Source organism: Chrysemys picta, chromosome 13, assembly GCF_011386835.1.
Source record: "Chrysemys picta bellii isolate R12L10 chromosome 13, ASM1138683v2, whole genome shotgun sequence".
NCBI classification, from domain to species: Eukaryota; Metazoa; Chordata; order Testudines; family Emydidae; genus Chrysemys; species Chrysemys picta.
Window position 1 is genome coordinate 53,289,395 of NC_088803.1, and position 20,874 is coordinate 53,310,268.

Here is a 20,874-nt window from a genome sequence, read left to right on the forward strand (position 1 = left end):
TGATTTCAATGAGATTGGGCTCTACGTCGCCAGTGGGCTTGGATGGGTGTACCTGTGGGCAGAGCTGAGACTAAAGGATTTCCTGAAGGATTTGCCTGGCAACGAGGCAACTGCCCGGCAAGTGTCACAGGCCGGGATGGGTCCAACCCCCTAAGATTCACAAAAATGGGGCCCTAGGAAAAGCAAATAGTAATAATGTGGAATCCCTCCCTCCTTGGTCTGGCATCTCTGTGCATTGTGTATCTCGACCGCAAGCTGCCTGGGGCAGGGGCCTTGGCTTCATGCTGTGATGTACCTAGCACACAGGCACTGAACGGTGGGCAGTGACAGAATAAAGGCACCACTTTGGAGCCTGAATGTTTTGCCCTGCAGAACCTCTGCTGCCACACCGCTGCCCCCGAGGGAGTTGGCAGATGTGCATTTCAGGGGGCTGGAGGGTGAAACTCCAGGTTAGGATCAATCCACTGTCACAGAGGAGAAACATTCACAGGCAAAGCAGGGGCCTCCTCACCATTAATTTCTGCCTGCATTCTCACTCTGTGTCACCCGGCGCACCGGGAAGCTTTCGCTTGCATGAACTGGTTTCGAGGCGGTTGGGTGGGGGAACTCGAGCAGTACAGGAAATCACTCTTCTTACCACACTCACTACGGAGGGGAATTCCATCGGACCGGTCTCTCTGACGCAGAGAAATCTCAGTTTGACTCAGGTCAGGAGCCAGCGTCCCGGCCAATTTCCAAGAAAGGAAGACTAGGCAGGACAGCTAGGAGGGAGGTGACGGCGATGTGTATGGGCGGTGGGCAAGGATGGCTTTTGACTCCAGCATGGTAACACTTTACCCAGGTAGCTGGCATGACACACTGTTCTCTCCTCGACAAGGGCAATTCAGACCACTTCTTTCCATCGAAAGGGAGTCAGTGAATTCATCACGTCTATTTCACTGAAGAAGCACTTATGTCCCCCTCCTCTCCTGGGAAATGTACTGTGAAGACCCCACGGCATTAAACACCCCATTCCAGTAGCCTCCAGAGATCAAATCCAGAAGCCAGGGGATAATCTGAGCCCATTAACTTGTCATCCAGCCGCATATAAATTGGGGAGAGTTTCATCCTGTACATGTTCTTATCAGCCAGGGATTTCATGTGTTCTCCTAATAGCTGAGGCAGTGACATACTGAACAGGAGAGATCGAATTATCCCTGGTCTGGGTTCCTAGGCAGCATTTGCAAGAGGAAAGTGAGGCTGCTTAATAACCCTTATACTTTGTATGCTAATGAACTAGTGTTGCAAAAATGGAGTTAAATATTAACCCACAATTAACCCTGCCCTCAGCTGCTCTTCAAATACCCAAAACCACAGCCACAAATATAAATACATTTCTGCTTTGCCAGCAAGGGCTGGGTTTTAATAGTTTAGGTGAATAGTGCCTGCACAAAATGTGTGCCTAATTGGAAACTGCGCTTGGCACTTTTGCATGCAAACTAGGAAATTGCATACGCAAATACATCGGCTTAGTTATGTGTGTGTAGCTACCTGATCCAGGTGTGCAGCTGCATATGTACCTCTGTGTCTTCACTGGCTGAAAATCAGCGCCTGAAACTCTCTAACTGGCCAAGTGAAGCAAGTTCTACACTCATCTCAGCGGCATTTCTGCATCTGTAACATGAGAACGTCTGACAACTGCGTCTGATCAATTCCAAAATTCCAGGGTAAGTTCTAGGCATTCCTGGGCAGAACCCTATTGATTTTAGCAACAATCGGAACACCAGAGGAAATGGTGGACACGCTGCACCCTTTGCATCAGGTTAGCACACCCATCAGCTTCCAATAGGTCTGTTAATTGACGGTAGAGCAAAGTACTAGGTGATGGTAGCCATTCGCACCTTCTAGCACGATGCCCCCCATCTCTAGTTATACTCTAGTTCAAACCAAAATTAATTCAGGGAAGTCCAGTGTTACCAACTCTCATGATTCTGTCATGAGTCTCATGATAATTATTGTTTTCCTTAAAGCCCCAGCTCCTGGAGTCAAGTGGATCTGGGATGACATCAGCCTTCATTCTTAAAGGAAAAGTACGTTTCTAGCCCTCGTGGCTGTGGAGAAAGCTCCAAAATGTGACCCCAGTGCACCCTACAGGCTCAAAAACAGAAGGCAAATGATCCCCACATCTGTTATTTTTACAGAATCTCATGATTTTTGGTGAGCCTGAATCCTGATTTTTGAACATGCGGGGCTGGCTATCCTGGCTGTCCCATGGCCTATGTTGTACAGAAGGTCAGACTAGATCATCAGAGTGATCCCTTTGGGCCTTATAATTTATGCATTTCAGCTCTGCCCATCATCCCAATGGGATTTAACACGTTGACACCCTGAGTGACTCCTCTCCCAGACAGAAAGAAAATAAATAATAATGGGGAACACGCAGTGGCTTGTCTGGGAGGAGAGAATGTGGGACCCTGTGTGATGAAGTGGGACTGTTCTTAATGTTTCCTCTGAATACTGTCTGGGTGCCTCAGTTTCCCCTATGCATTTCTTAAGTCTCCAGTGTGCATAAATGGCTGACCATCTGTCTCCTAGCAACAAATGGCTGGGGCCCTTCTCCCCTGCAAGGGGATAGTTAAAGGTGAACAAAGAGATCAGGTGACCTCCTGGCCCGGGAAAGAGACAAAGGCCAGAAAGGAGGGGCTGGAGTGGGTTTCAGTTTGGAGCTGGCTGGGGACTAGGAGTGAGGGCAGACGGGTTGTCTGGCTTGCTGGGCCCTAGAATGGACCCAACTGAGGGGTCCTGTTCTCTGGACCTACAAGCTCTGTTTTAGACGGTGTTCCTGTCATCTAATAAACCTCTGTTTTACTGGCTGGCTAAGAGTCACGTCTGACTGCGAAGTGGGGGTGCAGGACCCTCTGGCTTCCCCAGGACCCAACCTGGGCGGACTCGCTGTGGGAAGTGCATGGAGGGGCATATGCTGAATGCTCCAAGGTCAGACCCAGGAGGTGAAGCCGTGTGAGCTTCTTGCCCTGAAGACAGTCTGCTCCGAGGGAGAGGAGGCTCCCCAAAGTCCTGACTGGCTTTGTGGGGAGCAGTTCCAGAGCATCGCCCGGGGACTCCGTGACACCCTGGCATGAGGAACATACCACCACAGGCAGAGGGAATCTCTCTGTGTCCAAGTTATGAATTCTGGTTCAGGCTATGAAATTGCTGTAACATCGGATGCCTCCGTGCAAGTGGAATCCTCCATGTGGTGTCAGGGTTGTGCCACACTATCTCCCAGTCCAGGGACAATGGAGGCTCATTATCATTACACCTGGATCGCTCCCAGTCCAGTGGGAGCACCTCAGAACAGTGGGATGGCTGAAGTCGGAGAAACCAGCCCATGTCTGTCTGTGGGGCTGGAGTTTGAGGCCATGGAATTTTCCCAAAAAGGGAAACCAAGAAACCAGGGAACCAAGAAACCACAACCATTAAAAACCCGAAAGGCTGAGGAATTGAAAAGGGGAACTCAGAGGAACCCGCAGAGCCATGGGACGCTTGGATTAGTGGGTAGGGCGGAGGCCCAGAGGGGTCCCACTTAGCTGCATGACCTGCTATGGAAGAAGGAAACTCTCCGCACACAGCGGGAGATAGGGAGTGACTCGGAGGAGCTGTGGTGTGCAGGAGGGGCGAGGGGCTGTTTTGGGAACCCATGTGGCTGTCGGGTTTCACTAGAGCATGTCCCGAAAGAGGTGAACTGTAAACCCCGCGTACCTACATGGCTAGAGCCTTGGGCTTAAACGACTGGGCAGTCAGCACAGGGCCGGGGGCAGCTGGGCTGCGGGTCCCATTTCTGTGAAGGGGGGACAGATGGAGGCTGCAGCCTACTCAGCCCAAGGGACATGTAAGAGCAGACGCCGGGCCCAGTGCGGTGGGACCTGAACACAATTTGCTGGGGATTGTCCAGCAAAGGGAGGGCTGGGTGACAGGGGCATGTCTGGTTTTCAGAATGTCACCGCCTCCGGCAGGCTCTGAGCTGTTATCCAGCCTCTGCCTAGCATAAGAACAGGGCTCCTGAACACGGGGCAGTGTGGGCAACGCAGGGCCTTTGCCTAGCGCAGGCGGTCGAACTATGGCTATGTCTGCAATACGAGCATGGGGCGTGATTTCCCCTGCTCGCACTAACGCTCCTGGAGCTAGTGTGAGTACAAACAGCAGTGTAGAGGGACTGCTCAGCCACGCCTCCACTCTCGCTCCCTGGGCTCTCCTGGCTGCAGTGCCCAGCACTAGCGTGTGAACACAGGCAGGGGAATCACGCTCGTAGCTCACACTGTGGGCACAGCCAATGGCATCGCCTGGAGGAAAATGCTTAGCACTGAATCACAGAAACCCAGCATACTTATCAGAGCAGTTCAAGATGACTGGTATTCAATTCGTCTGCTGTAACGCCGAGGGAGGATGAAGGCACTAGTGTGCCCGGTGCTGCACAGATGTGTAGGAAGATAGAGCCCATGTCCTGAGGAGCCTGCGGGCTAGGAATCCAATCAGATTCAGTTGTCCTGCCAAAGAGCTCCGTGCACAGGAATCTGATGTTCTGTCGTCTGATTTTATTGGGTAATGTAGAGGCAGGAATACGGTGCCCAAAGGTGCAGGTTTGTTGCGTATTTAACTCTGGTGTGGCAGAGATAAAGTCAACGTCCTTTTGCTTTCCAGGCTCCTGGGGCGCTTGCCAGGTGTGTCCAATTGCTTGGGCAGTCTGCACTCGGGGACACAGCTGTATGAATTCTTTATTCCACTCTATTTTAGAATTGCACTTTCACACATGGGCCTCCAAGCTCTCGTCACCCAGGACTGAGACGGTGGGACATTGCTGCCAAGGGAGATGCAGTACTAGAGGTCAGGACAGAGGGTGAAGGGGGACACTCCTAAATAGAGTTGTTTTTACGTTAATTTATTAACTTTAATGTCCAAAACAGCTGGAATGATGTCAGGCTCTGATCCCGAGCTCTGTGCAGACAGAGCCCCGTGCCTGCATTGTCTCCTCTGATGTCCATGGAGCTTTCTGCAGATGCAGAGGTTCTCGTGGGTGAAGCTCCCTGCGGGACTGGGGCCGTGGGCTGCGTAAGCTCTTCAAGGCAGAGATTTTGCTCTGCAAAGCACCTGGTGCACATTAGGCACAGTGTACATAAATTAGCAGTAGGCATTAATAATGAATGTCCTAGTCCACTCTCTGCAGCCGCGCACGCAGGAGCATCGGTGGCAGGGATGTTACATATTCCCAAAGGCTCTTTCTGGCTCCAGAGAGCCTTGCTCACTCCCAGCCTTCCCCAACCAGCACACCCCCTTTTTCAGATCCAACTCTGCCCTGGGCTGAAATGTACAGAAAACTCTGCACTGACGAGAAGTTTATTAAGAAATAAGTATGTAAAAAGTCTTCAAACAAAATGGCTTAATATTCAGCTCTAGCAATACCTGGCCCAGTGTTAAATATTATTTGCCCCCTGTGGGAGACCACACCAGGATCAGGGGAAACGTAGTGCAACCCTGTTAACACACCATTCACTGTTGCCTACAGTTGGACCTTTGCCTGCACGAGAGCTGTCTCCTGGCTGGTGTACTGGGTCTAATGGAAAACACACACACACTTCTTATACAATCCCCTGGACGGTGGAAACCACTTGCTGATGAAAAAGTCTCATCTATAAAGGGACATCCCCCCACGCTTTATTTTATTTTTATGGGTTCAGTGCAGCATTTATTGAAGTATTACAATTTGCTGCCAATGTCCATCCCCGGCTGCTACTTTCCAACCCAGGCTCTTGGCAGCAGGAAAATCCCCTCCTGCACAGCTGATCTGTGGCACTCAGTAAGCCGGGGCTCAAGGCCTTCTGTTCACTAATGATGATAGTTAGCACATCTAACCCTCCCAGTGCCCTTTGTATATTTACTAACCAACCCTCACAGCAGCCTGGGAAATAGAAACGTAAGCATTAACCCCCCACACTTTAAATGGGGAAACTGAGGCAGATGTTAGGTGACTTTCCCAAGGCCACAGAGGAAGACTACAGAGCTTGGATGGGAACCCAGGAGTTCCTGGCTCCCAGGCCTGTGCTTGTGCCACTGGACCATACCTCTCCCCTGACATACAATAGCAGGGATGTCCCTTTCCAGCCCTTGGCGTTTGCCAGTCTGATATGTTAGGCTATGCGCTTTCCCAGAATGCCTCGCGTCTCTCCTCTCTGTGCCTCAGCTGGACTCACTTCAAACAGGTGGGGATGCAGGAGAACGTCTGCTTCACTCGCAGCAGAAAGGGGACTGTGTTCTTGATGTCTCTGCTCCTTGGCACCAGTCCCTGCAGGGGTCCATCTGTGCCTTCTCTGTCTGCTGGAAGCAGGAGCCTTATCTCCTCCTCGTCATTGAAAGTGTCGGCTCCATATCTCTGCTCCAAGTGTCTGTGAATCTGCAGGTGCAAGGAGAACATAAGAACGGCCATGCTGGGTCAGACCAATGGTCCATCTAGCCTAGTATCCTGTTTCCCAACAGTGGCCAATGCCAGGTGCTTCAGAGGTTTGTGATGGCCCTATTCAGCTATGTCACAAGGTGCAGAATTCCTGAGGCTAAACATGTGCTGTAATATACTGTGGCCTATTCTCCTCTCATGGGGCTCCCAGACCTCTCTCCCGTCTCTCTCTTGCACTGAGCTACATGTTATGGGCCAGCTCCTCATCTGCTATACATCTGGGTAGCTCAATGGAAGCCAATAGTGATACTGATTTGCACCACCTGAGGAACTGGCCCCCTGTAAAGGGAAATGTATTGGCTCAGTATTTAGATGGAAAACCTCCAGGATATATTGAGGTGTAACAGGTGTTGATGGTTCTGTAGGTGGTGCTTTTCCTTTGCCGTCAGGAGCAAACCAATAACCCAGCTTGGGCTGCTGCAGGTGCCATATTTCAAATGGACAGAAATCCAAGGTCCTGGGAATTGGTGATCCTGCAACGTTTGATGCAAGGGAGGCCGAGAGGCAATATGCACGTTCCTGGAGGAGGGGGAGAGTGTACCGCTCCACAGAATTGATTAGGATTCGGTCTCTCCTGCTTTGCTTTCTCTTTTCCTACCTACCCTCTCCAAGATGCTGGTGATGTGGTAGCTCCATGTGTCCCTGCTGGCCCCACCTCTGCCTCAATCAGTCCAAGTATTGGGCCTCCTTGATCTTCCTGCCTCCCTCAGAGAGCAGGGAGCTGAGTGCCACTCAGGGGAGTGCCCAGATGTTGATAGGTTCCCAGATAGCAAGGCCAAAAGGGACCATTCTGGTCATCTTGTCTGACCTTCTACATGAAACGTCCCCAAAATCATTCCCAGAGCAGATCTTTTAGAAAAACATCTAGTCATGCTTTTAAAATGGTCAGAGATGGAAAATCCACCACGAGCCTTGGTAAATTTTTCCAATGGCTAATTACCCTCACTGTCAAAAATCTACACCTTATTTCCAATGTGAATGTGTCTAGCTTCCACTTCCAGCCAGTGCATCGTGTTAGACCTTTCTCTGCTAGACTGACGAGAGCATTATTAAATATTTGTTACCCATGTAGGTACTTGTAGACTGTAGTCAAGCCACCCCTTACGCTTTCTTAAACTGAATAGACTGAGCTCCTTCAATCTATCTCTCTAAGCTGTGTTTTCTAATCCTTGAAACATTTTCATGGCTCTTCTCTGAACTGCCTCCAATTTGTCAACAGCCTTCTTGAATTGTGGGCACCAGAACTGGACACAGGATTCCAGCAGCAGTTACACCCGTGCCAAACACAGAGGTAAAATATCCCCTCTGCTCCTGCTCAAGATTCCCCTGTTTATGCATCCCAGATTCGCTCTTTTGACCACAGTGGCACCTTGGGAGCTCATGTTCAGTTGATTATCCACCATCAGAGTCACTACTTCCCAGGCTAGAGTCCTCCATCCTGGCAGCGTGGCCGTGTTCCTTGTTCCGAGATGAATACATATCCATTTGGCCATATTAAAATGCATATTGTTTGCTTGCACCCAGTGTACCAAGTGATCCAGATTGCCCTGAATCAGTGACCTGTTCTTCTCCGTTATTATCACTCCCCCAATTTTTGTGTCATCTGCAAACTTTATCAGTGATGATTCTATGTTTTCTTCCAGGTCACTGATAAAAATGTTAAAATGCATAGGGCCAAGAACCAATCCCTGTGGGACCCCACTGGAAACATACTGACTGGATGACTATTCCCCATTTACAATTACATTTTGAGACCTATCAGTAGCCAGTATTTAATCCATTTAATATGTGCCATGTTAATTTTATATCATTGTAGTTTTATAATCAAAACATCATTTGATACCAAGTCAAATGCCTTACAGAAGTATATATATTAGTTTGACAGAATCTATTTCCATAAACCCACGTTGCTTGCATTAATTACAATACCTTCCTTTATTCTTTATTAATCGAGCCCTGTATCAGCCGCTCCACTACCTTGCCTGAGATCAATGTCAGGCGAACAGGCCTGTAATTACCTAGGATGTCCCGTTAAATGGGGCAAGGAACATACCCCTGGTTTGTGCTTGTGGCCATGTGAGTGACCAATAGGAATGAAGTGGCAGGGCAGTGCAGAATGGTCAAGCAGGCCATGAGTGCTACAGTGACCTGGTGGGGATCTGGTCCAAGCTACAGGCAGGAGTCTGGGTCCTATAGGCAGGGGCGGCTCCAGGCACCAGCGCACCAAACGCATGCCTGGGGCAGCAAGCTGTGGGGGGCGGCCTGACAGTCACTGCGAGGGCAGCAGTCAGGCTGCCTTCAGTGGCATGCCTGCAGGAGCTCCACCGGTCCCGTGGTTTCGGTGGCAATTCGGTGGCAGGTACGCCAAAGGCGCGGGACCGGCGGACCTCTCGCAGGCGTGCCGCCGAAGGCTGCCTGACAGCCGTGCTTGGGGCAGCAAAATACATAGAGCAGCCCCTGCCTATAGGCCTGGCGAGGTGCTAGCCCTGGTGACCTGGCCATATGCTGTGTTTGGAGGGAGGGTGGATTGTGTGGCTCTCTCATTGGGAATCTCTCTCAGGACAGCCCATCTCTTTCTGTGGGGGATTATAGATCTCTCTGATGCCTTCCCCCACCATTAGATCCCACGTCTTGGTCCGTCTCTTTCTAATGACCTTCTTGTCTCTCTCTCGGTTCCAAGCTCTCCCTTGCTCTTTGGGGATCCAGGTCCCTCTCTGGATTCTGAGTCCTTCTCCCCCTGGGCTTGCGCAGTGCCTGGGAAGCCCTATATAAGGACTGACCGCAGTTACCATGGCAATACGCAGCCTTCTGCTCTCACCTTTCGTGCAGGGCCGTGACCGAACTCCTCCAGCTGCTGCTTGAAGCCGGGGTTGGGATTGGCAATCGGTCGCACCGCTCTTACCGCCTGCAATACCTCTTGCCAGCTTAGCTCCGTCACTGCCATGACATAGGCGACAACAATGGTGGTGCTCCGGGAGATCCCTGCAAGGCTGGAGTCAGAAAGGGGGGAAAATCAGGACCTTGATTTTGCTGTTTCTTCCTTGCCCCCACCCGCACTCACAGCCATCCTCCTTCAAGCGCAGGGGCACCCCCACCACCATGCGCTCCTTCTTTCTTCATGGCTATTTCAGTTCCTCCTTAGAGAATTTCTTCTCCTGGAGACGGGGCACTTCCACCATGACCTCAGTTAACTCTATACAAACATTACAGCCCCTAGAAGAAGTGAAAACATGAGCCACTTCCTGGAATCCTTCCCCCAAATCGGTTCCTCTTCCTCCCCATTACAACTGAAGCTAATGCTGCCCTTTCTGCTTGGTAAACAGTTCCCTAACCCAATGGCATCCTTAAATCAAGCTGGGCTGGGGAGACACTCGCCTGATCTCGGACTCCAGGCACCACCCCAGGCCCCAGCCAGAGCCTGTCAGCGCACTTGCTTTGGTTCGTAAGCTGCAGCCCAGCATGTGTGGTCTCTTTTCTACAAAGCCTGGGCCTTCTGGGGACTCTGCTGCCCAGTCCAGTTTCCCAGTGCGCTGTGCTTGGAAGAATGCCGCGCGAGGGTCATCGGAAGGGAGCATTACCAGTGAACAAGGCAGTTCCCTCCATGCAGGCGACAGTAGTGGATAAAACTGATACATTCTTTAAAGTGCTTCTTGCTAGCAGGAAAAATAAAACAGAATGAAGACTCCAGGCTGTGAAATAGGATCTTACCAGGAGCTGCAGGTGTCCCCATGGCGCACAGGGCAAGGTGAGCAAAGTAAAATAGTGATCACGGCTCCTTTCCTAGGCACCATTCACCGCCACTGATTTAACAGCCTGGTGCATCGGGGCATCCAGAAGAAGTAGCCGTGCTGGGGGGCTGATGCTCCTGGCTATTCAACGCACTCTAAAGCAACAGCTGCCAGGCTTCCGGAGGGCACCTGTGCTCCACTCACCAGTCCAGCAGGCACAGCCGAGGACTGAGAAGCACTTCCCAGGACTTACTGAAAACGAGCCAATCTCTGGCCTCAGGCAGCTTGTCTGCGGGAGCCCTCTGTTAGTGCTGGGTGCATTACACAGGGCCGCACAGCCCTGCTCTGTTATTGATGCCTCCAAAGTGTGACCCTTTCCCCCGCCCGCCCCAGCCCCCCTCTTATCCAGCTAAGCATGCTACCCCTCCCCCGCGGTGGTCTGTGGCCACTGGATTCTCTCGTGGTGCCGTAACCGGGCTGCCACCCATCCTGATTTTAGGGAGCCTGTAACTAGCTTAGAGACTAACACATTTATTTGAGCATAAGCTGTCGTGGGCTACAGCCCACTTCATCAGATGCATCGAATGGAACATATAGGAAGAAGATATATATACACATACAGAGAACATGACAAAGTGGAAGTTGCCATACCAACTGTAAGCCCACCTTTTCATGTTCTCTGTATGTGTATATATATCTTCTTACTATATGTTCCATTTGATGCATCTGATGAAGTGGGCTGTAGCCCACAAAAGCTTATGCTCAAATAAATTTGTTAGTCTCTAAGGTGCCACGAGTTCTCCTGTTCTTTTTGCGGATACAGACTCACATGGCTGCGACTCTGAAACCTGTAACTAGCTTGTGGCACCTCTCAAACTAAGCTCAGGCAGGATGTTGCACTGTGACAGTCACGCCGTCCCAGCAGCATGGTAGGATTGTTTCATCCTGCAGGACTCTCCTGCAAGGTGCCATCCGGAGTGTCCACCTGAGACAGCCGGTTTGAGGCCTCAGCAGTGCAGTGAGTGCCAATCCCCCAGTTTGTCCTGCAAGCTCCAAGGTTCCCTGTACAGCCTTGGCTTGGCACTTACATGTTGGCCTCGGGTGTATCTGGCAGAGGAATGCGAAGATAAGTCATTTCCTGAAATGCATAAAATGCACAGGTCAAACTTAGGACCCCCAAGAGATCAGAAGGTCTGATTTTCCCAAAGGGCTGCCCCAGAGCTGCTCACTCTACAAAGGCACTTCTCCTTTAGCACTTGAGTTACTACTTCCCTACCCCAACCCCAGCTGTCCCACCACAGTAAAGCAAATACCACCTCCCTCTGCTCCTGAAAATGCTTCCAGAGTCCAAGGAGTCATGTCCACTATCCACCTGGGAAGGCAGGCCAAGGAATGAGTGATCAGGGAAGGAAAGCGGTGACTTCGGAGAGCGACGGGATAAACAGAGATGAGGACACCGAGATCTCTAACTCAGGCCAAAGAGCAGACAGTCCCTGATCATTTTGTTTTCTGAGCATATCTTTGTGACTCTTGGATTTGGGGGCTATATCCACAGGAAGGCCGAAGGAGCAGCCCAGTTCCTTTGAGACTATAGAAGGGGGGGTAGCTATCACTGCGGCTTTTTTTCTTGAGGGAGAAGGAGGATGTTAGGGGCGAGGGGATGAGCAGAAGGCAGAGGGGTGATGTTAGGGGCTTAGGTACCTACCTGCAGTAGTGGCTGGGGAGATTCATGGATTGAAATAATGTGAGTGATCTTATTCCTGCTCAGTTGCTCCAAATCTTTGGCATCTGAAAGAAGGAAAAACCCACTGAGATTCCAGTATGTACTTAGTTCTTACATGTCCCCCAAGCATGCCTGCCGCACCCCTGCAGACAAATAAGCATGCACACACCTTGCTGCATAGAAACACATAGCTGCATTATACACACATACACACACAGGTGCCCATACACACTGCAGGTGAGCAAATGCTGCCACAGATGAAAACAACCTATAAATCTCTATGCATGCGCACACGTTACACCAAAAGACACCTCTCTAAATGAACACATACCCTGCCTGCTCACACCTGAATGAATTCAAACACACACCAACATGCCACCGCATAATGAACACACGATTGGAAAAAGGTGTGCAAACACACCTGCAAATACATTCACATACCTGCTTGCAGCATACACACATCCAAATGCTCCCACATGAAGGAACACACTCTTCCCCCACATGCAAACATACCATAAATACTAGCAGCTTGAATTGCTGCTTGCGCAATTTACCCCACCCATGAACTGCAGCAAGGGAGCTGCACCCACTTACGGGATGTCTGAGAGTCCCCAGTCTGCCTGAACAACTGACGATTGGTCCCCAATTCTCCGGACGTACACTCAACTAGCTTTGTTGCATTTGTCATCTTCTGAATTGTACCGACCTGAATGAGGATTCCTGGATGTCCTCCCCTTTCCTACAGACCAGGGGTCTAGTTCTCTAACAGGTCTCAGCATTTTGTGGTTCTGGTCATTAGTTCAGGACTAGGGTTAATCTTCTGGAAGGTGAGCATGCTGGTCTGGCCAACTAAGCATCTTTGCAGCAGGTTTTTCTCTTGTGATTTTAGCAGCTGTTAGTTTGCAAGTTGCTAGTTAGGCATTGCCGTTTCCCATCTCAAAGCTTTGGGATTCTAAATGTTCAAGTGGTATAAAGCATTGGCTTGTAGTTCTAAAGCACCGTGTGCTAATGGCATTATATACATATTTAATACAATAGAGGATCGAAGAGCACGGCTCCATGTCAGAATTCAAGGGGGGTGGAGGGGAGAGCAAGAGCTACCCATCCCTTTATCTGTTTGTATTACCTTAGTATGGGGGGCTGGCAGTCAGAATGCTGGTTCTTAGACTGATATGATTTTAATGTCCAGTGTTTTGTGACCTACCAGGGACAGAGGATGCTTTCAGAGGATGCTTTCAGTTGGAAAACATGTCTCTAGCTCTGGCAGTTCACAAGCTATTGAACTTTAAATCTATCCCATGACCCCCAATTTCTTGGTTGAGCAGTGCTTTTGTGGCACCAGTCCAAGACTGAATGTAGCAGGCCTTGGACTTGCTTTAACCTTTCTGGTTAACCTGGAGTCTGAGAATTCTGGATGCCGTCTGCTGTAGATATTGGGCTCAGTACAGGGTAACTGGTGAAATTCTCTAGCCTGTGATATACAGGGTGTCAGACTAGACAATCATAATGGTCCCTTTCTCACCTTTAAATCTATGAATCTGTGCTTCCCCTGTTGTAATCCCTCATGCTGGTCAGGAATCTGTGTTCTCACTGCCTTTCAGAGTCTTGGTCCAAACTACTCTCGAGCCAGGTCTTAAAAACCTCTAAGGATGGAGATTCCACTGTATCCTCTCCTGGCAGGGGCATGGCCTCATTCACTGACTATGAGTTACTGAGGCCCGTAAGGGGGAGAATTGTCTTGTTTTCCCTTCCCGGATCTCCCACTCTGAGCCTGTGGCAATAAATGGTTACACTCTGTTGCTCATGTGCCATCGTCATTGCAGAGAAACACAATGCCTGCAAACACCACACACTGATATTTTGCAGCAGGCGGCCAGCTGGGTTTCTGACACTATTCGCCAGAGGGGAAGCAGGTGACCATTGGCACACTGCATGAGCTAACAGGCTTCCCTGTCTACTGCTAGTTGTCTGTAGGGCAGAAGAATGGCCACCCCCAGTGCTGTGATATTTATAGCTGGTATCAAGATGTTGTGTCAGAGTGGGAGAGGCAGAGCCGTGGTGTTGGAACGCAAGACACTCGGAGTCACACATGTGTGGTACTACTTCATGATGCCCAGAGTCAGTTTGGTGCTCTTTAACCCTTTGTGTGCTTGTCCTGACTGTCACCTTGCTCCCCAACATCATCAGCTCTGTCTTCCTCACAGCTGTGGTTCACATCCCCCGGATTGAACAAGAGCCCCTCCTACCTGTCTAGCTTTTTACTCCTCTCTCTGGGCACCACCATTTCCTATCACACCCCTGCACCGGGCTGAGAATACTGATCACACTGGGGAATAAAGCAGGTGAGGCGAGAGAGCCTTGAGTGGACAAGGGGGAGAGTGCCTCTCCCAAGCACCAGGGGAAGAGTGACAGATGGAGAACAGGGAATAGGAGAGAGGAGAGCAGAGGTAGGCAGGTGAGAATGTGGCACTTGAGTTAAATGCAAGAATCAGGAAGCCAGAGGAAGGAATTCTTGCAGGGGGTGCTGACGCCTCTCTGCTGGCCACGATGGTGACGATGCCTATGACAGAGTGACCCAGGAGCACAGAGAGCTTAACGAGATATGACGGCGCTTCTTAATCCTGACCGAATCAGGGAGAAAACTCTCTCCCACTTCCATGCAGCACAGAACAATCCCTGAACGTCCCTGTCTTCTGTAGGACAAGTTGTGTAGTTGAGCATCTCCAGCTCCTATGGATGTCACCTCTCAGGATATTAATCATTTCGATACCAGTGCTTCTGGTCTAAATAAGCACGCACAGTATTGTCCGGGCCTGGAGAGAACAAGGCTCCCTCGTAATGGGGGACAGTGGGGCAGAGGACTACATGCACATCATGCAACACAGACTATCGGTAACGTCCCAGCTCAGACAGTTCTCTGGGTGCTCTCAGCAGTGCAGCTCACCTATGAAGTTCCCAAGGTAAAGTCCAGGGAGAACCTGCAGGACACAAAAGAGAAGATTCAGCCTGAAAGAGGGCAACTCCTGGTGTGTTGCATCCCTTCCCTCCTCCCCTTCCCCCCCCCCCCGCCCCCGATCCAGCATTCAGACAGAGAGGAAGCCAAGCCAAGAAGAACCAAAACAAACAAAGGAAACCACCACTCTGCACCACCAACCCTCCCCCTTCCTGGACTCCTGCCCACTCCCCTGCTGGTGAAGTCACTAAAGCGATTCCTGTGAGGAGAGAGAGTGCGCATGGTGGCTCAAATATCGTGAGGGTCCTGCTTTGACTCTGGGTGCATCCATGGACCGGTGAGATGGGTCTCCTGTGTCAGGAGGGCTAGCAGCCCGTACCGTCCCTGGGGGTCGGAGCACTTCTCACAACTTGCTAATTCCATACCGTGGCATTCAGATAACGGGCTCCTCAGTGCCTGGCAGGATCAGCTCCAGGAGGAACAATGGCATGAATCACGTCAGCAAGCCCATAAATGGGAAGGAGGAAAACATTTGTTCTCTATGGTCTGTCTTAGACCTCTAACAGTCACTTAAAGAACACCCTCTCCCTCCCCCGCAGCGCTTATTGGCCCAAAGATACTACTGGATACGTTTTGCCCCCAGTTAAATCTGTGCAACCTTACTGACTCGTGTGGAATGGCATCACATTTAGAACCACAGCATGGACGTAAACGCAGAATTTGGCCCTGGGAGCCGGAAGGATGTGACTCTGGGAAACTGCTGTTGCTTTTTTAAATAATCACTAATAATTAACAACAATTTGCAGTTTGCTAGTGCTTTTCATCCGAGAACCTCAAAAGTCATTTATCAATTAAACCTCAGACCCTGGGGAATTAGGGCATAGTTTCCCCATCTCTAAAACGGGGATATAATAAGGCACAGAAGTTACAGGACTTGCCCAAGGCCAACTACGAAGTCAGTGGCACAATCAGGGACAGAATCCAGCAGTCCCCTGCTCCGATCACTAGATCACGCTCCCTCCTCCATTTAGGCATATAGTGCCAGTCCTATAAGAAATCCTTCCTTTTCTTTCTTTTTCTTCTGAAGAAAACTTGTTCCCAACACAAGAATAGCAGGCCAGTTTGTCACAGAATTTAGGAACATAACTGCATGTCTAATCTGTGCATGCAATCATGGTAATTGTGCATTCAAATGAGGTGCACATTTTGCACATGCAATTGTGCACCTAAACTGTCTGAAAATCTGGTCCTAACGTTTTAAATACTTTAATTCCCACAATTACTCAATTCCAGTAATCTACCTACTGCTATTTCCCATAGTGAGAAGCCATCTGTTGCAGACTTAATTTTGTTAGGGACAGAATGAACTTCTCTAAGCCATAGGTTGGAAACAAACATTTCTTTACCTCCCTTATTAATAGCACCTTCGACTATTAGAAGTGAGATGTTTAAAAATTCAGTGTACTCACACCTTCTTTGTTTACATTTTTACATTTCTCTCAGCCTCATCAATGAAAACTAATGGAGTTGTTTTCACTTTTCATAGAAATGTAAGGTTGGACGAGACCTCGAAGTCACTGAGTCCAGCCCCCTGTGCTGTGGCAGGACCAAATAAAGCTAGACCATCCCTGACAGGTGTGTGTATAACTTGTTTTTAAAAGCTTCCAATGATCTTCCATGACCTCCCTTGGAAGCCTGTTCCAGAGCCTAACTACCCTTACAGTTAGAAAGTTTTTCCTAATGTCTAACCTAAAATGCCCCTTTCTGCAGATTAAGCCCATTACTTCTTGTCCTACCTTCAGTGGACATGGAGAACAATTGATCACCGCCCTCTTTAAAATGGCCCTTAACATATGGAAGACTGTGATCAGATTGTCCTTCAGTCTTCTTTTCTCAAGACTAAACATGCCCAGTTTTTTTAACCTTTTCTCATAGGTCAGGTTTTCTAAACCTTTGATCCTTTTTGATGCTCTCCTCTGGACTCTTTCCAATTTGTCCACATCCTTCCTAAATTGTGGTGCCCCAGAATTGGACACAATACTCCAGCTGAGGCCTCACCAGTGCTGAGTACAGTGAGACAATTACCTCCTGTGTCTTACATACAATGCTCCTGTTAATACACACCAAAATCATATTAGCCTTTTTTTGCAGCTGCATCACATTGACAACTCATATTCAGTTTGTGGTCTAACCTCCAGATACTTTTCAGCAGTATGACCACCTAGCCAGTTATTCCCCATTTTATAGTTGAGCATTTGATTTGTTTATAGTCAGTTTCAAGTTCTTGATGCTTCAGTGGTTGGTTTGCAAACACTGCAGGGGAAAACTTAAAACTACAGTTTCACTTTTTTTTTAAAGTACATTTGGAAATGTTTCTATTGACCTCATCGTTCATAAGAGTTTTTTAACAACATTTAAAATTTGGATCAAATTTATATCGGCAATGTGCCTTTAACAAACTAACTTTCAACTGTCATGGAAATTAGATGCTAAGAGATTGCTGTAGTGCAAGGACATGTCTAAAGGGGAAACTGCAGTAGCTATGTATCCAGGAATGTCCTTATTACACAACAACCTGCCTCATTCAGTCCTACTCCTCATAGCTTTGATATATTGCATCCTTCATCCAAAATATCACAAAGCTCTTTGCCGTGCAGTGATAGCGCAGAGAGAGAGAATGCTTTAATGGATTAAGAGTGGAGGTTCTTACACAGGCAAATAAAGTCACTTCCTTGCAACTTGGGAAAACTTCACTGAAGGGGAAGCAGTGGCTGCCCTCTCCGATAAGCTATGCCCTGGGTACTGTATACAGCAAAGCCCGTGGTGTTAGAGCAGCTGCTACTGGGAATGCTGAGTAGCTGAGTGGGGCAGTACAAAGCTCACGCCTTACAGATCTCTTGTCATGTGCTTATCTCATCTAGTTCTCTAAGGTGGTGTACAACTTTCCTTTCACCTTCACGGGATAATGTCCTGGGCCGTGCACTGACCTGCTGGCCACACTGCTGTAATCTCCTGGGGAGGAATCCCAGGATCACCACTGATCAGCTCTGGTGTCTGTCTACTTATCGCTGTCTTCCTAGGGTAGTATCACAGCTGCTTAGAACCCTTACTGACACTCCAGACCTGTACGAAGGACCTCGCCTACTGACTTGCATGACCTCAAAAGAATCCCCATGTGGTTCCTTGTCCAGCTTTGCTCAACGTGTAGTTAAAGACCCACTTCTACCAGAGGAGCTGGTTTTAGCTGGTCCCTGAAATAGATTTCACTGTAAAATTAAGCATACACGAGGGTGCCCTGAAATCCTACATGAAGTGGCACCTGGCTCTTGCTTTCCAAGAAATGGAGTCCAATAAAGAGACCTCACACCCTAAAAGCTCTGAAAAGCCTGTCTCAGCGAGAACAGAGACCCACAAAACTAGTGTCTCAGTATTTTTATTTTTACCTTGTTCATGCCATTTCCCATGGTGCAAAGCAGTTACTGTGGAAGGCAAGGGGGGGCGCAGGTGTTGTCTCTTGATGCTGTGGCACGGCGTTTCCCCAGTTGAAATCTTAGCTGCCTCTCCGAAATGTTCAATGACAGGATGTCAGTGTTGCTCATGAAGAGATGTATACCTGGTTTTTGTGGGCGTTTGTTTGTTTGTTGTAATAGTGGCGGCTTGCTTGTTTTTTCCCTTCACAGGCACCAAAACGGATCTCCTTGCAGCAGCTGCACATCTCAGGACAGAATAAACCTTCACTGAATCCCACGGCCGGCCCCTTCAGAAGCCCTTCTCCTCCGGGGACCCGCCTCCCTCCCAGATGGTGAAGCTACTCTTAAAGTGCCTTGTACCAGTTGTTCTCTTGCCCAGGTCAGAGACAAGAGCGGAGAACCCCCACCTCTCAGCACTCATGTGGGAGTGCAAAGGCCATGCTGTCTGCTGACTTAGTGCTCCTGCTTTCCAAGCAAATCTGAACAAAGCCTCAGTGTTGGAGAAATAACAAAACCCTTTGTCCCCCTTGCTCTCTTAGAAGGAAGGTCTGTTAAGCCATGCAGCTGAATGCTCAAAGGGATGCCCACTCCTGCCTGTACCCCCCGGGGCAGTGAGTACTATGACACCAGACCTCCTACCTCTCAAGAGAAACTTGCAGCGTGGCAGCAATTCCAGCTCTTGCTATTCACTCACACACAGGCAAAACTTCCCTTCCTCTTGGGTAACTTCTTGCTTTGTACTGCCGGGCGTGATAATGCAGCCTTGGTAGAGTGGAATGCAAGATCAAGGGATCACAGAGAGAAAGTGGCGATCAGGAACTGTCCATCAATGTCAGGGTACCTGAGAACATACCACATGCTATGTTCATAATTACACTCCTTATCTACACACATACCTCCTTCAGCCCGCTCCCCAAGGCATGCCAGCCGACAGCAGTAAGTAACCACCTGCCCTGTTTGCTACATGCTCACGCTCAGCATTGAGAGGCCTTCAGGCAAAACTCCTGATCCAAACACTTTTGAACTGGTTGGGCGCTAGTCTGGGACTGAGACAATTGCGGTTTAATTCTCTGCTCCACCACAGGTACTCCCTGGGTGACCTTGGGCAAATCCCTTAGTCTCTCTGTGCCTCAGTTCCAGGGGCAGCTCTAGCTTTTTTGCTGCCCCAAGCACAGCAGGCTGGCTGCCTTCGGCAGCGTGCCTGCAGGAGGTCTGCCGGTCCCGCGGCTTCGGTGTACCCGCCGCCGAATTGCCGCCGAAGGTGCGGGACCGTCAGACCTACCACAGGCATGCCGCCGAAGGCTGCCTGACTGCCGCCCTCACAGGGACCAGCAGGGCGCCCCCCGCGGCTTGCCGCCCCAGGCACGTGCTTGGAGAGCTGGTGCCTGGACCACCGCTGCTCAGTTCCCCGTGTGTGCAGCAGGGATAATAGCCCTGCGTCATGCTGTGAAGCTGAATCCATTAAAGATTGTGAGGCGCTTGGTACTATAGTAATGGGGGACATGCTTAGAGCCTTGTGACTGTTACTTTATACCCGTACTGTATCCACTGTGCCTTTAGGACAGGGGTAGGCAACCTATGGCATGCGTGCCGAAGGCGGCATGCGAACTGATTTTCAGTGGCACTCACACTGCCCGGGTCCTGGCCACCAGTCCAGGAGCTCTGCATTTTAATTTAATTTTAATTGAAGCTTCTTAAACATTTTAAAAATCTTATTTACTTTACATACAACAATAGTTTAGTTTTATATTATAGACTTATAGAAAGAGATCTTCTAAAAACGTTAACATGTATTACTGGCACGTGAAACCTTAAATTAGAGTGACTAAACGAAGACTCGGCACCCCACTTCTGCAAGGCTGCCGACCCTGCTTTAGGACTTTAAGCTCTTTGGGGCAGGGATCCTGTTCACATTCTGCCTACTGTAAAGTTTCCTATACACTGAATGCTGTACAAATAACCAGCCAGCAGGCCCCAGACAAAGTGAAATGGTGTAAAAAGAATTGAGCGTGCATTTGAACATAGGCTGCAGGTAGATTCCCTTTAAGTCCTTTTAGTAAAGAAATAATGTTTTGTCTCTCTAGCACCTACGGTGACCAGATGTCCCGATTGTATAGGGACAGTCCCGATATTCAGGGCTTATTCTTAGATAGGCGCCTAGTACCCCCCCACCCCAACCCGATTTTTCAGATTTGCTGTCTGCACCCTGCTAGCACCCATCAGCGGTGGAGTTCAAAGCACTTCATGACACCACTCTGCTGCAGGGAAGACACATTATCTGCCCTTTTAAAGTGGGGAAACTGAGGCAGAACGCGCAAGTGACTTGACAAAGGTCTGAAACTCCATGGCAGAGCCCGGAGCAGAACCCGTGATCCTGCAGCTCTTCCTCAGGCAGGACGCCCAAGGGAGTCAAGGGGGCGTTGTCGGGAGCCAGGGGCGGAGAGAGGGGGGCTGTGGCGCACCTGCCTGTCACGCCTGCTCTGACCACTGGGGGTCGCTCTCCCCTGTGTGAGCCA

At 49.6% G+C, this 20,874-nt stretch overlaps 1 protein-coding gene across 2 annotated transcripts; it reads right to left on the reverse strand.

Moving 5' to 3' along the window:
- Positions 1-5,356: 5,356 nt before the first annotated feature.
- On the reverse strand, positions 5,357-19,202 carry DUSP15 (dual specificity phosphatase 15). Of its 2 annotated transcripts, XM_065566318.1 has the most exons (8): positions 18,998-19,202; positions 18,332-18,595; positions 14,880-14,913; positions 11,918-12,000; positions 11,301-11,350; positions 10,063-10,137; positions 9,303-9,474; positions 5,357-6,424 (listed from the first exon to the last, which is right to left on the reverse strand). In XM_065566318.1, the coding sequence occupies exons 2-8, from the start codon at positions 18,350-18,352 to the stop codon at positions 6,221-6,223; spliced, it is 639 nt and encodes a 212-aa protein (XP_065422390.1). In that variant the 5' UTR covers positions 18,353-18,595; positions 18,998-19,202; the 3' UTR covers positions 5,357-6,220. The 2 variants fall into 2 exon arrangements, with proteins under 2 accessions (XP_065422390.1, XP_005304943.1); XM_005304886.5 differs by lacking the exon at positions 18,998-19,202 and having other exon boundaries at positions 18,332-18,887.
- Positions 19,203-20,874: the final 1,672 nt, after the last annotated feature.